Source organism: Oreochromis niloticus, linkage group LG22, assembly GCF_001858045.2.
Source record: "Oreochromis niloticus isolate F11D_XX linkage group LG22, O_niloticus_UMD_NMBU, whole genome shotgun sequence".
NCBI classification, from domain to species: domain Eukaryota; kingdom Metazoa; phylum Chordata; class Actinopteri; order Cichliformes; family Cichlidae; genus Oreochromis; species Oreochromis niloticus.
Window position 1 is genome coordinate 3,866,774 of NC_031985.2, and position 22,554 is coordinate 3,889,327.

At 42.4% G+C, this 22,554-nt stretch overlaps 2 protein-coding genes across 2 annotated transcripts in view; both read right to left on the reverse strand.

The window, feature by feature from the left end:
* The window catches only part of LOC100711798 (uncharacterized), a 194,234-nt gene that overhangs the window by 113,542 nt on the left and 58,138 nt on the right, over positions 1–22,554 (reverse strand). Inside the window, exon 3 of the mRNA XM_025902026.1 lies at positions 8,459–8,463. Coding sequence (XP_025757811.1) covers positions 8,459–8,463 — 5 coding nt within the window. The remainder of the gene's footprint in view (positions 1–8,458; positions 8,464–22,554) is intronic.
* The window catches only part of LOC100689711 (class I histocompatibility antigen, F10 alpha chain), a 102,361-nt gene that overhangs the window by 24,910 nt on the left and 54,897 nt on the right, over positions 1–22,554 (reverse strand). The window lies entirely within an intron of this gene.

Genomic DNA, 22,554 nt, shown 5'->3' on the forward strand with positions numbered 1-22,554 from the left:
ACCCAACAATCATATGACCCCCTATGAGCAAGCACTTTGGCGACAGTGGGAAGGAAAAACTCCCTTTTAACAGGAAGAAACCTCCGGCAGAACCAGGCTCAGGGAGGGGCGGGGCCATCTGCTGCGACCGGTTGGAGTGAGAGAAGGAAAACAGGATAAAGACATGCTGTGGAAGAGAGACAGAGATTAATAACAGATATGATTCGATGCAGAGAGGTCTATTAACACATAGTGAGTGAGAAAGGTGACTGGAAGGGAAAAACTCAATGCATCATGGGAATCCCCGGCAGCCTACGTCTATTGCAGCATAACTAAGGGAGGATTCAGGGTCACCTGGTCCAGCCCTAACTATATGCTTTAGCAAAAAGGAAAGTTTGAAGCCTAATCTTGAAAGTAGAGATAGTGTCTGTCTCCTGAATCCAAACTGGAAGCTGGTTCCACAGAAGAGGGGCCTGAAAACTGAAGGCTCTGCCTCCCATTCTACTTTTAAATACTCTAGGAACAACAAGTAGGCCTGCAGTGTGAGAGCGAAGTGCTCTAATGGGGTGATATGGTACTACAAGGTCATTAAGATAAGATGGGGCCTGATTATTTAAGACCTTGTATGTGAGGAGCAGGATTTTGAATTCTGGATTTAACAGGAAGCCAATGAAGGGAAGCCAAAACAGGAGAAATCTGCTCTCTCTTTCTAGTCCCTGTCAGGACTCTTGCTGCAGCATTTTGGATCAGCTGAAGGCTTTTCAGCGAGTTTTTAGGACATCCTGATAATAGTGAATTACAGTAGTCCAGCCTGGAAGTAATAAATGCATGAACTAGTTTTTCAGCGTCACTCTGAGACAGGATATTTCTAATTTTAGAGATGTTGCGCAAATGGAAGAAAGCAGTCTTACATATTTGTTTAATATGTGCATTGAAGGACATGTCCTGGTCAAAAATGACTCCAAGGTTCCTCACAGCGTTACTGGAGGCCAAGGTAATGCCATCCAGAGTAAGAATCTGCTTAGATACCATATTTCTAAGATTTTCAGGGCCGAGTACAATAACCTCAGTTTGATCTGAATTAAGAAGCAGAAAGTTAGCGGCCATCCAGGTCTTTATGTCTTTAAGACATTCCTGCAGTTTAACTAATTGGTGTGTGTTACCTGGCTTCATGGATAGATAGAGCTGCGTGTCATCTGCATAGCAGTGAAAATTTATGCTATGTCTTCTAATGATGCTGCCTAAGGGAAGCATGTATAATGTAAATAGAATTGGTCCTAGCACTGAACCCTGTGGAACACCATAATTGACATTAGTGTGTGAAGAGGACTCTCCATTTACATGTACAAATTGGAGTCTATTAGATAGATATGATACAAACCACTGCAGTGCAGTACCTGTAATACCTACAGCATGTTCTAATCGCTCTAATAGGATATTATGGTCAACAGTATCGAACGCAGCACTGAGGTCTAGCAGGACAAGCACAGAGATGAGTCCACTGTCAGAGGCCATAAGAAGATCATTTGTAACCTTCACTAAAGCTGTTTCTGTGCTGTGATGAGCTCTGAAACCTGACTGAAACTCTTCAAATAAGCCATTCCTCTGCAGATGATCTGTTAGCTGTTTGACAACTACTCTTTCAAGGATTTTTGATATGAAAGGAAGGTTGGAGATTGGCCTATAATTAGCTAAGACAGCTGGGTCTAGAGATGGCTTTTTGAGTAAAGGTTTAACTACAGCCACCTTGAAGGCCTGTGGTACATAGCCGATTATTAGAGATAGGTTGATCATATTTAAGATCGAAGAATTAATTAATGGCAGGACTTCTTTGAGCAGTTTTGTAGGAATGGGGTCTAAAAGACACGTTGATGGTTTGGAGGAATTAATTATTGAAGTTAATTCAGAAAGATCAATTGGAGAAAAAGAGTCTAACTTAACATCGATGGTACTAAAAGTAGCTGTAGATAATATTACATCTGTGGGATGATTATTGGTAATTTTTTCTCTAACGATAAAAATTTTATTTGTGAAGAAGTTCATGAAGTCATTACTAGTTAACGTTAAAGGGATTGTTGGCTCAGTAGAGCTCTGACTGTTTGTCAGCCTGGCTACAGTGCTGAAGAGAAACCTGGGGTTGTTCTTATTTTCTTCAATCAGTGACGAATAGTAAGATGTTCTGGCTTTGCGGAGGGCTTTCTTATAAAGCAGCAAACTATTTCTCCAGGCTAAATGATGATCCTCTAAATTTGTGACACGCCATTTCCTCTCCAGCTTACGAGTTATCTGCTTTAGGCTACGTGTTTGAGAATTATACCACGGAGTCAGGTACTTCTGATTTGAGGCCTTAGTTTTCACAGGAGCTACAGTATCCAGAGTCGTACGTAGTGAGGAGGTAAAATTATTAACAAGATAATCGACCTCTGTTGGAGTAGCGTTCAGATAGCTGCTCTGCTCTATGTTGGTACAGGGCATTGAAGATGATAACAGTGGGTGGATTATATTCTTCAACTTAGTTACAGCACTTTCAGAAAGACATCTACTGTGATAAAGTCTACTCTCCACTGCTGTGTAATCAATTATTGTAAATGTAAATGTTATCAGGAAATGATCAGACAGCAGAGGGTTTTCAGGAAACACTGTTAAATGTTCAGTTTCTATGCCATATGTTAAAACAAGATCTAGAGTGTGATTAAAGTGGTGGGTGGGTTCTTTTACATTTTGAGAGAAGCCAATTGAGTCTAATAACAGATTAAATGCCATGTTGAGGCTATCATTTTTAGCATCTACATGGATGTTAAAATCACCCACAATAATTATTTTATCTGAGCTGAGCACTAAATCAGATAAAAAGTCTGAGAAATCAGAGAGAAACTCTGTGTAAGGCCCAGGTGGACGATAGATGATAACAAGTAAGACTGGTTTCTGAGTTTTACAGCTGGGGTGGACGAGGCTAAGCATCAGGCTTTCAAATGAATTAAAAGTCTGTCTTGGTCTTTTGTTAATTAATAGGCTGGTGTGAAAAATTGCTGCCACACCGTCCCCTCGGCCTGTGCTTCGAGGTTTCTGGTAGTTAGAATGACTCGGGGGTGTTGATTCATTTAAACTAACATAATCATCCTGCTGCAACCAGGTTTCTGTAAGGCAGAGTAAATCGATTTGTTGATCAATTATTAAGTCATGTACTAACTGTTAGGTCTAATTGTTGAATGTTGCCATTGTGTTTCTTAAATTTGTACAGTCTTAGTTCAAGCAGTATTATCAAAGCTATTCCTTTGATCCTGAGCACCTCTAACCACTTTGTGTTGGGGGAGGTTTTATAGCAGATACATCCTATCTGGAAGATCTACTTCCTTTGATGTAAGCTTCCTGCGTTTACGACCCTTTGGTCAGCAGGAGGACACACACACACACACACACACACACACACACACACACACACACACACACACACACACATACCTGCATATACATACATACAGTGCCTTGTCTTTGTAACCAAAGGGGGTTACGAGGGGAGGTGTTTTGTAAACTATTGTTTGAAGTTTGTCAATAAAAGCCAGCGAGAGGAGGCCCTCATCGGGGTCACTTCCATGCTGGACATAGACGAGGCCTCCCTTGCGCAAGTAATCGATCGATCGCTGACTGTCTTGTTTTCATTCATGATGAATAAGTCTCTAGAACTATCGGGGTTTGTGGGAACAGACCCAACATTTATTTGGTCCTTCGGAGCCGGAGCCTAACACATCGCATCCACCGCGGGGAGAGGGAGAGGACGCCACCGCAACGTCTGGGATGATGGACGGAAAGTCCTGGTGCTTTGTTTGTCACCAGGCCGGATAATTTGCGTCTGAACTCCCCTCGGGATGGATGGCGATTGACGGGATACAGAGACTCTTCCCATGAACGGAAACAACACGAACAGTGAGTACAGAAGGCCTTAGAGAGCGGCTACGTGACCCTGCGTTGATCGCAGGTACGGGAGCGCGCTAGCCGCGTGAGAGAGACGCAGGCTTCTCCGCCGTGTGGGGCGTGGAGATAACCTAGGTTCGGTAGCTCCGCCGTGAGGAGTGTTCGGAATCTCCGCCATTTGGGGCGTTTGGAGAGTGTCCGAAGGTTGGAATCTCCGCCATTTGGGGCGTTTGGAGAGTGTCCGACGGTTGAATTCTCCGCCATATGGGGCGTTTGAGAGTTTTCAACAGAGCGCGCTAGCTGTGCGTGTAGACGCAAGCGATAGGCCTATGTTGTGTGTGTGCGGGCCAGACGTGGTCTGCGTGAGTGTGGCTGATTGTTGTCTTGTGTGAGAATAAAATGTGTAAGTCTGCCTTAGAAGGGGATGTAAAATTTATGGAGAAATATTCACCGGGCAGCATGCAGTATGTAGGTTGTTGGTGTATTTGAAGGGATATTAGTGGAAGTTCAGTGTAAAATGCTTGTAGAAAGAATAACTCTAAGTGCAGCAGGTAAAACAGGGACAGCTAAGCAGAGGAAGGAATTGCAGTTAGCAGTCGCTAAGTTGTGGAACAACACCGTGGAAAAGCATTAGAAAGAGCAAGAATGTTAGCAGAAAAAAAGAGCCAGAGAAGAGCGTGAGAGGCAGAGGTGGAGGAGAGACTAAAGGCTGAGTATGGAGAGGCATTAGGAGCAGCGTTGAGTCCAAAACAGACTAGGCAGGAGAGGAGACAGAAAGGAAAGAAAGTGAACATAAACGTTGCAACCACATATCCATCCCTGATACAACAGAAAAAAAAAAACATATGGTGTTTAAGTCTGCCTTGAAAGAGGATGAAATACACTGCAAAGTTTTATTGGGCAGCACGTGGTGTGTGGATCGTTGATGAATGAAGTGAAATTGTGCTCTAAGCAGAAGTGAGTGTGAGCGTGTCTGACGTCACGGTGTGTGTGAAAAGGTATCCAGCTGGGGCAGACGTGATTCTGCAGGTCACCTGCCCAGCGGACAAAGAAATAACATAATTTGTGTGGTGAATGATAGCACGAAGAGTGTTTGGTGTTTCTCAGCCTGAAACAGCTGTAATGCTACTTTCTGTTTGAGAGAGAGAGAGAGAGGGAGAGAGAGAGAGAGAGAGATCTGTGTTGTTTTAAGCAGTGATGAGATTAATGAAAATGTGATGAGAGGAACACAAAAACATACAAAAAATACATTAACCATACTAACCCTACATGCATATACACAATAAATGATACTCATGAAGACCAGACAGCATCTTGAGATTCATGCATGAGATTCTTGTTGTCATCTTGTCCAAGTCACTAGTACGATGAAAGTGATACATAGACTAGTGGACTGAATATTATAGGAGGACAGATGGCTGCATCATAGAGGAAAACAGAATGCTGATGAGGGGTTTTAAATGAGTGAGCTGATTGTGAGTTTCTGGTGTGTGAAGAAGTTTTACCATGGCACACATTTGGTTACATGAGAAGAAACTTATTATGTGATGAGACAACAGGGTTATGCTGTATGTTGTGTGTGACTGATTGGATGAATGTTTGAGATTGATCTAGCTGTTGATTTGTCTTTTGTTACTAAGTTGAGTCTGCCAAATGGGTTGTTACGATTTATCCCCCTGGCATGAAGAACACGTGTCATGACTTAACAAGGTCTTTCTTTCCTTTGCTTTCCTTTATTTTCTTTATTTTCTTTTTATTTTGTTACTTTCATGGTGCACTGAAAGTTTCATTTGATGATCTCTGTTTGAGCAGATATCCACGATTAGAATAAAAGAGCTATACGACTCGTCGTCGAAAACTGTTGCAAAGTGAGCTTCTCCAAAAATTAAAATGAGCTCAGGAGAAAGCCACTTATTTGGGACAATCAGAAAACAAGTCCCTGTCAAAAAGGATTCAGAGAGGGAATCCAATTTGGAGTTTTTCTTTTTCCTTTTGAAATGACGTTATTTTGCTGTGGGTGAAAATGAAAATGCGACGATAAAATTCCACAATCAGCAAAAAGAAAGAATGGATGACTGTGTGAATGAGTGAGAATTTTAAAATAAATGGGGAACTAACTAACTGACTGACAAAAGCTGACAAGACTGACTGACTTAACACCATTGTGTGAAGTTAACCCCCACCTGACAAAGGTGTGGCTGTATCTCTGTGTGTGTCTGTTGCAGGAACAGAAGGAGAACACAAGAGGAAACTTAGGTCACATGACTATGTGAACTCTGCAAATTTAACCTTTTTAGTTTAAATTTTCTGTGTCTGTGAATTCACCATAGGTGTGTTATTAACTACTTTGTGTTGCTCACAGAGATTACTGTGAGAAAGAGTGTATACAAATGCGCAGCGCTAACATTAACATTTCTTTTCACAGCAGATGGTTAATCATGTGATTTGATCATGTGATTTATAGCAGGACACAACTTAATGATGTGTTTTTCTACCACAAGATTACTGAGATTTTGTGTGAAGAAAACTGTGGTTATAGGCTGTGTGTTGATGATGAAATTACACTGTGTTGTGGAGAAAATATGAATGTTACAGGGGAGAAGTGAATACAGTTTGAGACATACTGTGATGAAACCATTGTTACTTTTTCCACAGCGAGTGTTAACTTTATGACTTTTCACAGCTTCTCTGGAATCTGAATGGCCGACACCTGATAACCAGGATGAACTGTTTTTGGCTAATGTTTGTTTTTCTTTAAGAGTGCTTGTAAAGGATTCAGCACAGACAGACAAGTGACAATTGAACAACTGTGCAGTGGTTACAGAATAGTTGAATATGGGGCTCATTAGCTGGCCACTACTGAGCTCATAGTGATAAAATGAGTGGAGTGACATTGCTTAAGGAAAGTCACCGATTAAATTGTGGAATAAATTGGGATGATTCATGATTTGGGACAAATTGTGATAATAACAGTGATTTAATAATTGGGGAAAACCTGCACATGATATTTGTCTTTTATGCTGAATACTTTATTACTCATATGATCTATAGCCGGTTGAAAATGTGAAGTTTGATTTAACAGATTTGTCTTCCAGGATACAGGCTCCAGGTGGAGCTGAGAGTTAGACAAGCTAAACATTTAATTGCTGACTAATGTTTTTACACAGGGTTACAGCTTGGAGTGAAGCTGCTCCAAGGGACAAACCCTGGAGATTGTTTTAGGGAGACTGTGCAACATTCTTGTACATGTCTCATTGGGGAGTTGACACATGGCGGAAGCCATGTGGCAAGAGGAGTGTCATTTTAATTTGCAGATGTCGTGAGATGCCATGACGAGAGAAGTGACTGAGAGAATCGTCCACAAGACGGAAGCTGAGGCCTGGAGAGAGTCTTCAGGAGGATCAGAGATCGCCTTCAGCACAGAGAGCTGTGCTACTGAGCTTCCAGGAGATCGTCATGAGGAGACTCTGCACAGCAAAATCTTAAAATAAAATGAAAGAGTTTCGACGTTGACGTTGAGGAAGACAACTAAGGTGTACGACGTGCTCTGCCTTTAAAATCTTCAGCAACGTTGAATCATGAGGATTTGAGGGAGCGTGCCAAGCTCCAAAAAGTGACAGCGCAGAGGAGGTCCAGCGATGGACTTGTGGTTCTGTGAACAGCACAAATGCCAGGTGACTGTGATATAACTAACAGCACTTTTTCCACAAGTGAAGCCAGTAACTTACTATCCTAAAAGATTAGCTCTAGTTGCTTGTGCTTTACCTCCATGCGTGAGATCAGTATGTGCAGCAGCCTAAGCTGTACAATGTTTCAGGAAATAGTTTATTTCACCTTTTGACATTGTTAGTTTCACACGAGGTAGATGTCTACTACTGCAGACTAAAATTACATTTCCGTCACCTACAAGACACTTGTCTTTAATGTTACTGTTACTCTCACAACCACATATAACCATAAAGTGATGCACAATTCTGAATCCGTCAAACCTTTTGCCAACGAAGGAAGAGGGCACTTCTCATGAGTGTAGACAGCGCGTAGAGAGGAGTATAAGCCGAGGGATGACTTAACAGATGTGCCACTTGGTGAGGGAAAGGTTTGGTTTGTTGGTGGTTGAGTTCTACAACAGTAGAGGGACAGACTAAAACGGGTTTACTGTAGTAGATGGTGAGAAAGTTATTTATGCAGGACAACTAGCATGTTTTATATTTGCTTGAGTAGCAGAGATGCTAGCTTTAACGGAAGTGTCTAATTCTGCAGAGAAATAAGATGTGACGATATACACTGATAGCCAGTATGCATTTGCTACATTACATTTCTTCGTGGTACAGTGGGTGAGCTGAGGTGTGACAGCCTCTACAGGGGAACCTGTAGAACACGCCAAACTCTTGCAAAATCTGCTGGAGACAGAGTTTTTACCCAGTAGAATTGCCGTTTGTAAATGTGTAGCACACATGTGAGGGAAAGATCCAGATGCATTAGGGAGTGCTTTTGCAGATAAGATCGCGAAAGAGGCAACTTTAGGAGAACATGGTGTTAACATTTTAGCAGTGCACCGCCAGCAGACGTTGGCTATTATGCGGGATGCACTGGCAGACATGCAGGGCCACTCATCTACTGCAGGGAAACAGTTGTGATTTACAGTAGGAGCGAGCTTGCAGGATGGTGTTTGTTATCTGTGTGATAAACCAATACTGCCTTAGAATTTGTATAAGACTGCTGCTATTTTGCGCCATGGACTTTGCCATGTCGCAACAGGAGGGAGATAATGAGTAGTTTATACTTTAAGATTAAATACCCTTTTAAAAAAAAAATTTTTGCTGGTCATGTATGATATGTTGCAAGCATAATTCTCGGGGTAATTTCAGACCTAAGAGAGGGAAATTCCCCAGACCCAGTCACCCATTTCAAGTTACTCACATGGACTATAGAGCTGTCCAACTGTAATAACTATGAGTACTGTTTAGTGATAGTGTGTCCTTTTTCAAAGTGGGTAGAAATTGTACCAACTAGGGAAGCAGATGCCATTTCGGTTGCCAAAGCAATATGTAAGAATATCATTTGGGACATGGGATTCCTGAGACCATTTATAGTGATAATGGTCCACATTTTGAAAATGAAGTGATTAGATTAATGGCACAACATCTAGGGATAACACTAAAACATCATTGTTCATATCACCCACAAAGTGCAGGGTTGATAGAGAGAACTAATGGAATAGTAATGTTAAGACTTTGGAAGAGACACGCAGGACATGGTTAGACTGTATAGAATTAGTTAGGAGGTATACGAATGTACATGAGGATTACTCCAACAGAGAATGGTCTGACTCGTTGAGATTATATATGTTAGAGCATTTAGAGTTCTAGTCTTCTGTAGTGATGATAGGAGAGCAGAAGAGAGAGCATATTAGCAGATTAGATGCTTAAAATGTTTAAAAGTAAAGAAGTCTTGAGAACAAATGATCTGCCAGATGATTCTGTTTCTCCGTAGGAGCAGAGTCTGAAGTCTGGAGATTGGATGTTGATAAGCCCATGGAGAGGAAGTGCTGGTCCAGACCACGGTGGGAAGGTCCATATCGGATGCTGCTGACGACGACCACAGCAGTGAAGATTGCTGGAAGAAACACTTGGATACATCAAGCGCACTGCAAGAAGGTGACACACATCCAGGCCAGCTCGGGGTAAGTGGCAGGAAGACCGGGTACAAAGGGGGGGAAAGCCTCCAGGGCCCCTCGTCTCAATCCGGTGAAGAAACCAACTGAGCCACAGGTACTCATCAGAATGGCTGGGAATGTGCTGTGCGCCTTCTTGTGCCTGTGGACCCAGAGTGGGATGACAGGAGCGCACTGGGACAGAGCAAACCACACCCAGTACCCACATGGGGTTTTCAACCAACTATTGGTGGCAGTTTGTGAATACAACCGCTCACATAAAGAACGAGACCAATGGTTATGCTTGTGAAGCCACTGTCTACACATTCTTCTGGACTGTGGCCATATAGCATCACTGAGAGCGAGACAGTTTGTTTGGTTGCCATAGCAACACATCCAGGAGTAAACATACTTGGAACACTGCCAACTTTTCAACTTCTGAACCTGACGGTTGATTCACCAGTAGCCGGGAAGGTGAACTGCTCTGGTATGACAGACCTGCTAGTCCGACTCCAAGTATCAGACTTGCTGCAGGACATTGAACAGCTAAATGAACTGGAAATAGGCCAGTTGCCTATGTGTATGAAGAGCAATGGATTAGTCCAAGTTGGAGATTTACCATGAAATCTGAGCAACGTCACCTATTCTTTGTGTCCTCTGCAAGAAGGATGCAAACAGAGAAGCCTTTTGTCTACATTTACATCATGAACACTTCTAAGCTGGTTGGGGTTTTGAGCCGAGAAGATCAAAACACCTTGATCCAATTTCCTTTACAAAGGTTTTCCTGTGGTGACAACAGGACAGGAGAAGTTGTAAATGCGGATAATTTACCAGTTGACTCTAACCCCCACAGGATGCCTACAGTGAGAAGATTTGGGGGTTGATAGGAGTCATAAAGAAGGGTGTTGACCAGGCTACAGCTTTGAAGTTAGCTGAGAGCCACATGGACAAACAATAAAGTCAACTGATGTGTTTGAATGTCTATGTCTGTATACAGTTGGATTGTAGTGACACATGATTTTTGAGAATGTTGATTCTTCTTGTTTGACTGTTACATTCAGTTGTTTACTTGCAGGAATACATAATGAATTGCACGACAGGAGTAGATGCACCACAAGGCTGGATAACTTGGTGAATGTCTGGTCCTTGGTGGCATCTTCTTTTGAAAATATTAATTCCTGTTTTTGGACTGTTGACACTGATTTGCTTACGTATAGGATGTAGTTTACTGTGTATGAGATCAATGAGAAGCAGGTTAACTGCTTACATGTATTAACTGTGAACTTTTGCATCGATAGAAGGTGAATGAAGAGGAGTTGTGTATGAATGAAATCTACACTGTCACTGTCCAAACAAAGGGTGCATAAGTTGAAATTTAAGTATATACAATGACAAAAAGGGGGGAAATGTTAGGTCTAATTGTTGAATGTTGCCATTGTGTTTCTTAAATTTGTACAGTCTTAGTTCAAGCAGTATTATCAAAGCTATTCCTTTGATCCTGAGCACCTCTAACCACTTTGTGTTGGGGGAGGTTTTATAGCAGATACATCCTATCTGGAAGATCTACTTCCTTTGATGTAAGCTTCCTGCGTTTACGACCCTTTGGTCAGCAGGAGGACACACACACACACACACACACACACACACACACACACACACACACATACCTGCATATACATACATACAGTGCCTTGTCTTTGTAACCAAAGGGGGTTACGAGGGGAGGTGTTTTGTAAACTATTGTTTGAAGTTTGTCAATAAAAGCCAGCGAGAGGAGGCCCTCATCGGGGTCACTTCCATGCTGGACATAGACGAGGCCTCCCTTGCGCAAGTAATCGATCGATCGCTGACTGTCTTGTTTTCATTCATGATGAATAAGTCTCTAGAACTATCGGGGTTTGTGGGAACAGACCCAACACTAACAGAGACTTGGAGGAGAGAGACCTAATATTTAATAATCCACATTTCACTGTTTTACTCTTTGGTTCAGATGTGGATACTGTATTGTTCTTTCTTTGTGATTTTTTATGTTTAAGTTGTTTGTTGCTGGTTTTTGGTTTGTTTTTTGTCTGTTTGGGAGCTGACACAGTCTCTATGGAGATGGGTTTTTGGGGGGGGTAGCAGGAGGAGAGAAGCTGCAGAGAGGCGTGTAAGACTGCAACTCTGCTTCCTGGTCCCAACTCTGGATAGTCATATTTTGGGGGGTTTAATAAATTGGTCCATATTTCTAGAAATGAGAGCTGCTCCATCCAAAGTGGGATGGATGCCGTCTCTCCTAACAAGACCAGGTTTCCTCCAGAAGGTTTGCCAATTATCTATGAAGCCCACATCGTTTCTGGGACACCACTCAGACAGCCAGCAATTTAAGGAGAACATGCGTCTAAACATGTCACTCCTGGTCTGATTGGGGAGGGGACCAGAGAAAACTACAGAGTCCCACATTGTTTTTGCAAAGTTACACACCGATTCAATATTGATTTTAGTGACCTCCGATTGGCATAACCGGGTGTCATTACTGCCGACGTGAATTATGATCTTACTGTATTTACGTTTACCCTTAGCCAGCAGTTTTAAATTTCCTTCAATGTCGCCTGCTCTGGCCCCTGGAAGGCAATTGACTATGGTTGCCGGTGTCTCTAGCTTCACATGTCTGAGAACAGAATCACCAATTACCAGAGTTTGACCCCCGGCGGGTGTGTCGCCGAGTGGGGAAAAACGGTTAGACACATGAACAGGTTGGTGGTGTACCTGGGGCTTCTGTTTAGGACTATGCTTCCTCCTCACCGTCACCCAGCCGCCCTCTTTCCCCAGCTGCTTGGGGTCTGCCGGGGAACAGCTAGCGGGGCCTACGCTATCTTCGGCTGCACCAGCTACATGGTCCTGGCTAGCTACGGGTGAATGAAGGGTGCGAAGCCGAGTCTCCAATTCAGTAATCCTGGCCTCCAGAGCTGCAAATATGCTACATTTATTACAGGTATCATTACTGCTAAAGGAGGCCGAGGAGTAACTAAACATCTGACACAATGAGCAGGAAAGTGCAGGAGGGACAGGTGAAGTAGCCATGGTGCTAACGAGTCGGCTACGAGCTAAGCTAAGCTAGCGAAACAGTAAAGAGACAGTGAGTGAATATTTTGGCTATAAATTAGGTAGTGAGTACACAGAAAGGGTGATTCAGATGAAGCACGTTAAGATTATACTATGAAAAAGGGATGTGTCAAAAGATTTAAATTAAATTGCTAAGCAGAAAAGCTACTCAGAGACACCACTGTGTTTGAGCAGGAACAGGAAGTGATACTCTACCACAAAGCGAGCGAACACCAAGTGACAGCGCCACCAAGAGTCCAAGAGCTGTCACAGTTTGGAACTGAACATTTTTTCTGTTCTTGCATCTTTCAAACTGTGCAGGTTCAGAAACAAATCAGATTTGGACCCAAACCTTCGTCTCCAACATCATAAAGACGTCTTTCTTTAAAGATTAAATCTGTAATGAAGTGATTTCAGTCTCAATCAATCAATATGTCATTTCTATAGCACATTTAAAAAGGACAGTGTCCATCAAAGTGCTTCACACAAGGTAGCAAAGCGGCAATTCAAAAGTTTGGTCCCCTCTAGTCTTTCGTCGGGGCCTTTGTTGCACTAAGAGCAGTTGGTTAGAGGATCTGAGTGCTCTCCTGGGGCTATGCATGTCAAGGAGGTCTGTTAGGTAACTGGGCACCGGGTCTAAAATTTTAAAAAATATACAAAAGCATTTTAAAGAAGAGACGGTATTTAACAGGGAGCCAGTGTAGATTGGCTAGAACTGGTGTGATGTGATCATGCCTTCTGGCGCCAGTTAATAGGTGTGCTGTGGCATTTTGAACTAATTGCAAACGCTGGAGGAGAGAGAATTGGAGGCCCATGTACACAGAATTGTAATAGTCTAGTCTCGAAGTAATGAAGGCATGGATAAGCTTTTCAAGGTCTTTATGTGGAATATAGGGCTTAGCCTTGGAGATTTGGCGTAGCTGGTAAAAACTCGTTTTCACAACTGAGGACACTTGTTTGTCTACTTGTTTGCACTTTGGAGTCCTTAGGGACTAGTAAAGCGCTATACAAATACAGGCCATTTACCTTTTTTTTTTTTTTGAGTGAGCCGTCCAGGACCACTCCAAGATTTCTAATGATAAGCGAGATGGCTGGCATAGGACCCCAGAGTATTAGTTAGCTGATCCAGGGGAATGGGACTTAAAAGGAAGTTTAGAGATCGGCTATAGTTTGAAAGAACATTAGCATCAAGGATTTTTTTTTCGTGATAACAGGCTGCACAACAGCATGGTTGAAGGCAGTCGGACCGCAGCCTGATGACAGTGATGAGCTCATTTTGAATAAGATACAGGCTCCAATCATGTTCAGAGCATCCTTTATAATATGGGAAGGAAGAATGTCGTGGCGGGAGTTATTTGGCTATTTTCATTTGTTTTTTTATTTCTTTAAGAGTCGGGAGAGTCAAAGGCTCAAACTGTTGAAGGACTGTTGAGCATTCAGAAATTTGCGTTTGGTTTGCTGCTGATGGATTCGGGGCACTTAGTTCTGAGATTTTATCTATAAAATAATTTAGAAATTTTTCACAGAGAGCTGGGGAGGCCTCTGTATGAGTGGCAGAGGATGAGTTAATAACTGAATTAAACAAACATTCAAGTACATTTATTCTCAGCAGGATAGTGACCATGCAACACAGAGAACCTGTATAAAAAAGCCGACTGTACTTCCTCAGGAGGCTGAGGTCTTTTAACATCTGCAGGAAGCTCCTGAGGATGTTTTACCAATCAGTGGTTGCTGGAGTACTTTTCTATGCTGTGCTGGGGGAGCAGCACAGCAAAGAAGGACTCATTTTTTCCACTCTGACTCAAAAACAACCAAAACTTTAACTCAGCTTCAGGATTACTTTAAACTCAGAGCCTGGATCCTTTTTCTTAAATGTTTAATTGTTTTTAATAGTTCCAGTTTTACATGTTGAGGTGAGTTTGTGCCCCTTTATTTGTAAATAGTCTAGGCTGGGAGGGAGGACAAAGTATTAATTTTGATCACCTTTCTGTCGTCTTGACTTGACTTTGTTCATTAAAACACAGAAATGTATAATATTCCTGAACCATGAGGGAGGAACAGAGAAACACAGAGAGCTCCTTTAAAAAGCAGTGAGAGCTCTTCAGCAGCACAGATGTGATCTGTGTTTGTCATTTAGTGAGGAGAGAGCACGGTGCTGTCCTCTGCACAGATGTCTTTAACCCTGCAGAGAGCTGTGATCAGGGTGCCAGTTTAAAGCATCCGCTATCAACTTCCTAAATCTTCTCTCTGACACATAACGGCCACATTAAACCAGAAGTAAGACTGAAACTAATGAATAACCTCAACATTTAAACAAACATTTACTTGTTTTATGGGACAGGAAGAAATAAACTTCTTTGTCTATTTTTACACACCAGGCCTGTGGAGTGACTGTACTAAAAATAAATACATTAAAATTTTATAAATGTTAAACTCGTCTGAAATGTTCATTTTTAACAGGGTCCCATTTCAATTTGAACCCGCCTGATGAACGTGTGTAAAAACATGAACCTACCGCTGTTTACCGTCAGTCCTGTCCCCACAAGGACCAAAACCGCGATCATGAACATTTTAATCCATATAAGAGGATTTTGGGGTTTTTTTCATCTGTAATAAACTCAGACTTATTCCTCTCCTTCAGACCGGTTTCTCCTCTCCTGCTCCTCGGTGCTTCCTGTTTTTGTCTGCTGAGTGATGCATTCAGGGCTCACCTATCTCCGTTTTTTTTTTTAACTGACAAAAAATAGACTTTACCTTTACTGCACTTTAATAGAGAAATGTTCATTATTCAGAGATGAGCGTGAAACTAAAAGCTAACCTAAGTAAAACACAGGTGGGATTCTACATGAATATAAAGAAATGAAACCCCCAAAACATATACTGATCAGGTACAAATCAGTAAGACCTGCCGCCAAAGCTGCCTTCAGCTTTGAGGTCTTCACAGTTCGCACCTCTGCAGCTGTTAGGTTGAGTGCAGCCGTGGTGAGCAGAGGAAAGATGGAGCAGGTGCACAGTGTGCTCCTCTCAACTGTACGAAGAGGAGAAGACGCTGTTACCCCCCCCCCACACACACACACACATACACACATAGCGACTCTCTTTATGTAAAGTGGCCATTAAATTATTCTCACACGAGACTCTATAGAAGGAGTTTGAAGCTTCTTCCAGGTTAAACTCACACTAACAAGTGTCGTGTCTCCTCATTGTTGTTCTTACTGTCAGACAGAATACCTCAAACTGTTAGACCCAACTCTTCACCAACAACAGAGCATCAGTTATTAAAAAATAATCACTTGTTCGTTTGAACTGATTTCTGAGGAGCTGGATGTTCTTTATTATTATTATTTATTCACTCCTTTATTCCAGCAGGACCAATCACTGAGGTCAGAACCACTTCACGACCTACGTCATATTTCATCCTGCATTGCCTGCTGGGTAATCCCCATAAGACCAGAGAGGACTATTTAAACACAGCTGAACTAGACTTCCTGTATTGGGGTGCTGGTCCCACAGATCGAAAAAATAAAATAAAATAAAATAAGTAGGAACTGAGATTTTGTGGTGTCACATGATTTACTGGTACATGACTCATGAGTCATGAGCTAACCTAAAAACAGAACATGTACTGACTGGTAAGCACAGCAGTTACTTGAACAGAACAAGATAATTTAAATCATTTATTAACAGTGAAAGTGGACGAAGATTTGTTTCCTGGTTTCAGCACGCTTGTCTCAACTTGTAAAAATAAATCTGAGACACACATAAGACAGAGCTTTATGATCAGCAGATCTAAAAACAAACCCAGAACATCATCTCCTGGTCCAGCATCGGTGTGAATCGGCCTCAGTCATCTTCATCACGTGATGTTCTGCAGAAAAGCCATGAAGTTATAAAAGATGACCTCACAGCTCATCAGTTTCATTTCACTGATGATTAGGTCAGGGAGTCACAGAGGAACAGAGCAGGTTAGGCTCATAGTTATCCTGAGAACTTCTCCAGGGTTCAGGGGGACATTTTGTCATTAATCAGGTTCACTGGCAGCAGGTCAGTCACATGACCGGGGATACAAAGAGGCGGAGTTTCTCACGAGTAAAGATGGACAGATGGTCATCTGCACAAAAAATATCAGCATTATGTTCTTCAGTGTTAAATTATCTACAGGAAATAATCCAAAGAGCCCAAACATCATCATCATCATCGTTTTATTTTGTTACAGTAGCTGTGTCCCAAAACATCGGCTGCATCCTCCTGAGGCCACATTTATAGACCGATTATGTCACAGCGGCACGATGAAAGCTATCCAAATTTGTAGACTCCTCTGAATCCGGCCAAAAAATGCGTCCTTCATTTCCCCTGATTTGAAGGATGGGTCGGGTGTGTCCTTCGTGGCCCACTATATCCCAGAATTCATAGCGCAATCCAGCCAGTTTACAACAATGGCGGTCGCTACTTAGTTTTTAAAATTACTCTTATTATTCTTTCTGGGTCACAAAATAAACTTTTAACATATTTTCAGGCGAGAATGCAGCTGTGTAAACCTCAAGTATCTGCTCAGTTTATCAAGACATCGCATATTTGCAAAAGAGCGCCGACATTTTCGGAGACGTCTGTTACCCACCCGCTCAATAGCTGACTGGGGGGTTCAAGGGTCACTCGAGCCGGTGAGAGCAGCGGACTCCCGGCTTCATCGTTTTCAGACCCCCACTGTCTTTCACTACTCAGGTTAAACATGATATATAAGTCACTCAATAACTCAAAAATGTTATTATTTGGCTTTTTTCAGTGTTTTCTTTGTTCCTGAGTAAATCGGTTTGGCTGAGATCAAAGTTATTAGATTAGATTAAATAAAACTTTATTAATCCCCCAGGTGATTTTCACACAGCTGAATAAATGTCAAACAGAAAACTGATTAAACAGAAGTTTGAGACGGTTGAGAGTTTACACCAGTGTTATATTTTAGATATCAAGGAGCAGACGGCCAAGTTTATTAAACTCCACCGAGACAGCGGTGATGCTAATCAGAAGGCTAGACCGTCCCATTTCACAGCCTCGCACTTCTGGCCTTCTCGGTCTTCGAAGGACCCAGACCACGTAGACCGCGAACTCCATGTCCTCCAAAGGATGCGGCCTAGGTTTTGGGACATAGCTTTTATGTAAGTGGTTCTACCTTCATGATGTATGGTCAGTGGCGGTCCTAGCCTGTTTGGCGCCCTGAGCGAACACTCCCTCTGACGCCCCCCCACCCCCACCGACCACCACACACACACACACACACACAAACACACATAAAACATATTAAGGATTGTACATTAACATAAAACATAAAACTTGTCGGAACCATACCGAATTCAACCAGAGAAACACACACACATATGAAGAGAGAGAGAGTATGCATAGTATGCAAACAGCCATCATAATTCATCATACAATGAGAACAGAACAAATCAACAATTGACAATGACTAATTAACAGTGTTGGGAAGGTTACTTTTAAAATGTATTCCATTACAGAATACTGAATACATGCCCCAAAATGTATTCTGTAACGTATTCCGTTACGTTACTCAATGAGAGTAACGTATTCTGAATACTTTGGATTACTTAATATATTATCGTGCTGTTTACAACTACGTGAATGTACTATTGCTGTGATTTATTACTGTTACTGAAGGTCCGCGGCTCCGAACAGTAGTAAAGGGACCTCTGGCTAATACGGTGGGTTCCATGTTGGGCTGGTAGCCGAAAAATAGCTTTACTTTGTTGTCTGGGTCAACTTTGCTTGCCAGAGACAGAGAGAGGCGTTGAAAGGCTGCTCCAACGGAACTTATTTTTTCCGGAGGAAAACACGAACACAGTGTACAGTTGAGTCTTAATAGCTTACTTACAGCTGGGCTCGTCAGGCACTCTTCTTGGCTGCAGTGGTTATTATTATATTTACATGCTTCCAGCTCCCGTTTTTGCTCCGTGACAGCTCGGACTTTTCCTTTCTCTCTCTCCCTCGCTCACAGACACATAACGTGTATGGTAGTCCATTCTCCCTGCAGCACGGACTACACTGCCCATGAGGCTACATTCTTTAGGGCCATGCCTGTAGCATTCTGCCTTTTAGCTTAGCACAACAACAACAACAACAAAAAAGCGCGCTCTCTCACCCAGGAAACACGCAGAGAGAGAGCGCGTCACCCTGTAACCATGGCAACCGTAACGCTGCCGCCTGGAACAACAGAACATAGCTGTCAAACAAACCCAAACAGTCCTGACCCGCGACAATATGAAACAGGGAAGTACCGCCGTGTAATCCATTTATTTCAACAAAGTAACTGTATTCTGAATACCACCTTTTTAAACGGTAACTGTAACGGAATACAGTTACTCATATCTTGTATTCTAAATACGTAACGGCGGTACATGTATTCCGTTACTCCCCAACACTGCTAATTAATATTAAAATCTGTAACATAATGTATTGTTTGGAGTTTAGTCTGTTACTGTTACTATTTTTACCATTTCTTCTTGGACCAACTGTAACCCACATTATTTCCTTAGGGATTAATAAAGTATTCTGATTCTGATTGTTTCAGGATGACCTGCCATTATCCAATCACACATCTGCTTACCTGTATCTTTTGCTCGTTTCTCCTCCTCTTCTTTTCTCTTTTTTCTAAACTGAGCAACTGATGGCTTTGAACTTTTCTTGTCCATCTTCCATTGGTTTTAATTTTGCACTCCAGTATGAACACCCATCCCCCAACCCGAGGATCACCACAACATAACCTAATAGACCTACACCTTAGTTCACAGATTCGCTTTGTCTAGGGCAGGGGTCGGCAACCCGCGGCTCCGGAGCCGCATGCGGCTCTTTAGTCCTTATACTGCGGCTCCGCGTGGTTTGGGAAAATAAATTAGAAGTATTTCACTGAAGTGTATTTTATTTATGTTAGTTCTTTTAAACTTGTAGTTCTAAATTGGAAGATTATTGTGATATTGAAATATAAATATAAAATTATATTCTATATTCTATATTCACACTCGCGGAAGCCGGTATTCCCGCCGAAACACCGTGCATTTATTGAGACTTTCAACCCCAGGTAGGCCAATTATGGATCTTCGGATCCACATTATGACTATGTTAAAGACAAACACTGCTCACGCCTCACAGACGACAGATGACAGCTTACAGTCCTGCGTAAACTGACTTCGCACAGCACCGATTAGCAGACGCTGTGAGCAGAGGTTCAGGAGCAGAAGTCCCATTGTAAACATACCACGGCAGACCCGACGATGTTTGCATGAACGCGCTTTTCAGCATCTCTTTATTGACCACTTTTCACACACGGTTGCTGTACGCATACAGCCGGCTGTAGCTTCGCAGCTCACAGCCCGACACACACCACCAACAACAACAGCAGACAGAGCACAGACTTTAAGGCGGCGAGGCGTGATTGCGGGCACCGCTCAGGTGCGTCCGCCTCCCCTGCAGCGGCGCTGCAGACCACGCCCCCGCCGCACGCATTAACCAGGTAAAATACATATTTAGGCAGAATTTTGCAAATATCTATTTTTCATTTTTCAGCAGCATAGAGCTTTTTTACCAATTATTTTTTAAAAGTCAGGTCAAGGCTCCAAAAGCCCAAAGGAGATATAAGGGAGGCGGCTCACAACAGTTTTTGTTTGCTACATGGATCATTTTAGTTCAGCTGGGTGTCTTTGCTTTTGTTATATTTCTTTAAGAGTTCAAAATGTGTTGATTACATAAATAAAATGTAATTTTCTCTGTAGCACTTCATGGATTTCATAAGCAGCACACCTTAGTTGTTCACACAAAGGTAGAAAACAATATATACAGTGTTATCTTCATTTTAGATGTCAAAAAGTATTTGCGGCTCCCAGTGTTTTCTTTTGCGTGGAAACCGGGTCCAAGTGGCTCTTTGGGTGTAAAAGGTTGCAGACCCCTGGTCTAGGGTTTATTTCTGGGATTTCGAACAACCCAGGATTCAAATCATGAATACATAATGAGCTTGGATTTACAACATTATGAATGAAATGTGCTCTATTTGGAAGCAGCGGCCCCCCTCCCCTTTCGATGTGTTGTGTGTGAGACTTTAAATCATCAAACTGTAAATCATGAATTTTAAATTGTTATTGATCCCTTTACCCCGAGTCCTAAAGTGTATATTTATTTCCTTTCGCTTCTTATATTTATTGTTTGTTTACTTGCACTGCTGTAACTGGAGCCTCGTCGTCTCGTCTCTCTATATACTGGACTGTATGTAGCGGAGATGACAATAAAGTTTACTTTGACTTCAGCAGCGAGCAGGCGCACCGAGGGCTCTCGCGCTCACTTTTCGCTTATACAATTTCGAAAAAACATCGGTGCAAATTATAAGTCTGTATAATAATGTCCGGTGTTTTCGTGTTTGTTAGTTTGTTTTTATTTAGTTTTATTTTGTGAGTTGGTTATTAGATGCTGCTCCAGCCAGCCAGAGAATCCCCCGCCGCCCCGCCCTCTCCTCCCTGTGCCGCAAGCAGCAGGCGCACCTCGCAAACGGAGGGCGCCCTTACTCCCAGCAAATGGGCGATAGAAAACCGATCGGTGCCTATCCCATTCCCTATATGCGCTGGCATGACATCGGGGCAGCATGGGTACGAGCATATTTTTTTTTTTTTTTTTTTTGCCGCCGATGCACGTGATGCCGCCCCGGGCAACCGCCCGTGTTGCCCGTATCAAAAAACGCTACTGTGTACGGTGGTATAATCACTCACTTTGGTCACCGGGGGACTTCTGCTTAAAACTAAATAATTATAAAAACTGTCTTTAACTATTTTGATGCAGGAAGAAAAAGACTGAAGACAAATGAAAGGATCCATCAACAGCACCTGGACGCTCATTGCTCCAACATCGATAAAAACACTCATCAACTCATGATTCACACAATAACTTCAGTTTATTATAAAGAACAAAACAAAATTCATTTTATTTTCCTTCACATTACGACTGAAACACTTTGTAAACAGAAGCTGTAATATTTGTGACAAATATAACTGTGACTATAATGAAGAGGTTTGAGGATTGTGGGAGAATGACACTGGCAGTCATGCAGCTGATGTATAAAAACAGATTTCTGTATTTCTTGACTTTTCGGAGCTTGTTGTCAAACACTGAGTGGATTTTTCACTACATGAAAATCTTCTCATCTTTCATACATGAATCATTTCCTTCCAGCGGCTCTGAATCAAACTGCTGCTCTGAGGTTTCCAGGCTTTACTTTCTGAGCTCTTTCAAAGAATCCAGTTTATATGAAACTGCAGCAGGTTTGAAAGTTGGATTCACTTTTTTATTCTCACTGCTGCACAAACCTGATTTGACATGTTTGAGTAAAAACTCCAAGTTTAAACTGTAAAATGCAACAATCATGAGCCTCCTCTTAGTCTGCATGTTGGGACATGTGGTAAATACACTTGTTTTGGTAAATGTGGCTTCAGGCAGCCTTCAGGCGCTCTGACGGACGTTCTTGCAGACGTCAGAACATCGGCTGGACGGGCTCCAGCAGCAGTCTGCCTGAACCCGGGCCTCGGCTGTCGGAGTCATCGGCTGCAGGGATGAACAGCAGTGTTAGAGGATCACAGAGGTGCACGTGCTCTGGCCTCTTCTTCTGCTTTGACTTTTGCAAACCTGCATTCATGACTGTGTGTTTGCTGTGAGCATGACTCAGCATGAGGAGGCAGTCACATGACAAACAGCTGTATGAATGAGATCTGCTCACAGTGCAAACTGCTTACTCATGATCTCTTTATAAATAACTGAAATATTGACTCTATGAAAGACGAATGAAGCAGAAAATAGAAGAGTGATGCACAGACAGCAACACCTCACAGTAATCAGATTACCAGATAAAGGTTAGTGATTACATTTCCTCTCAGAGCTGA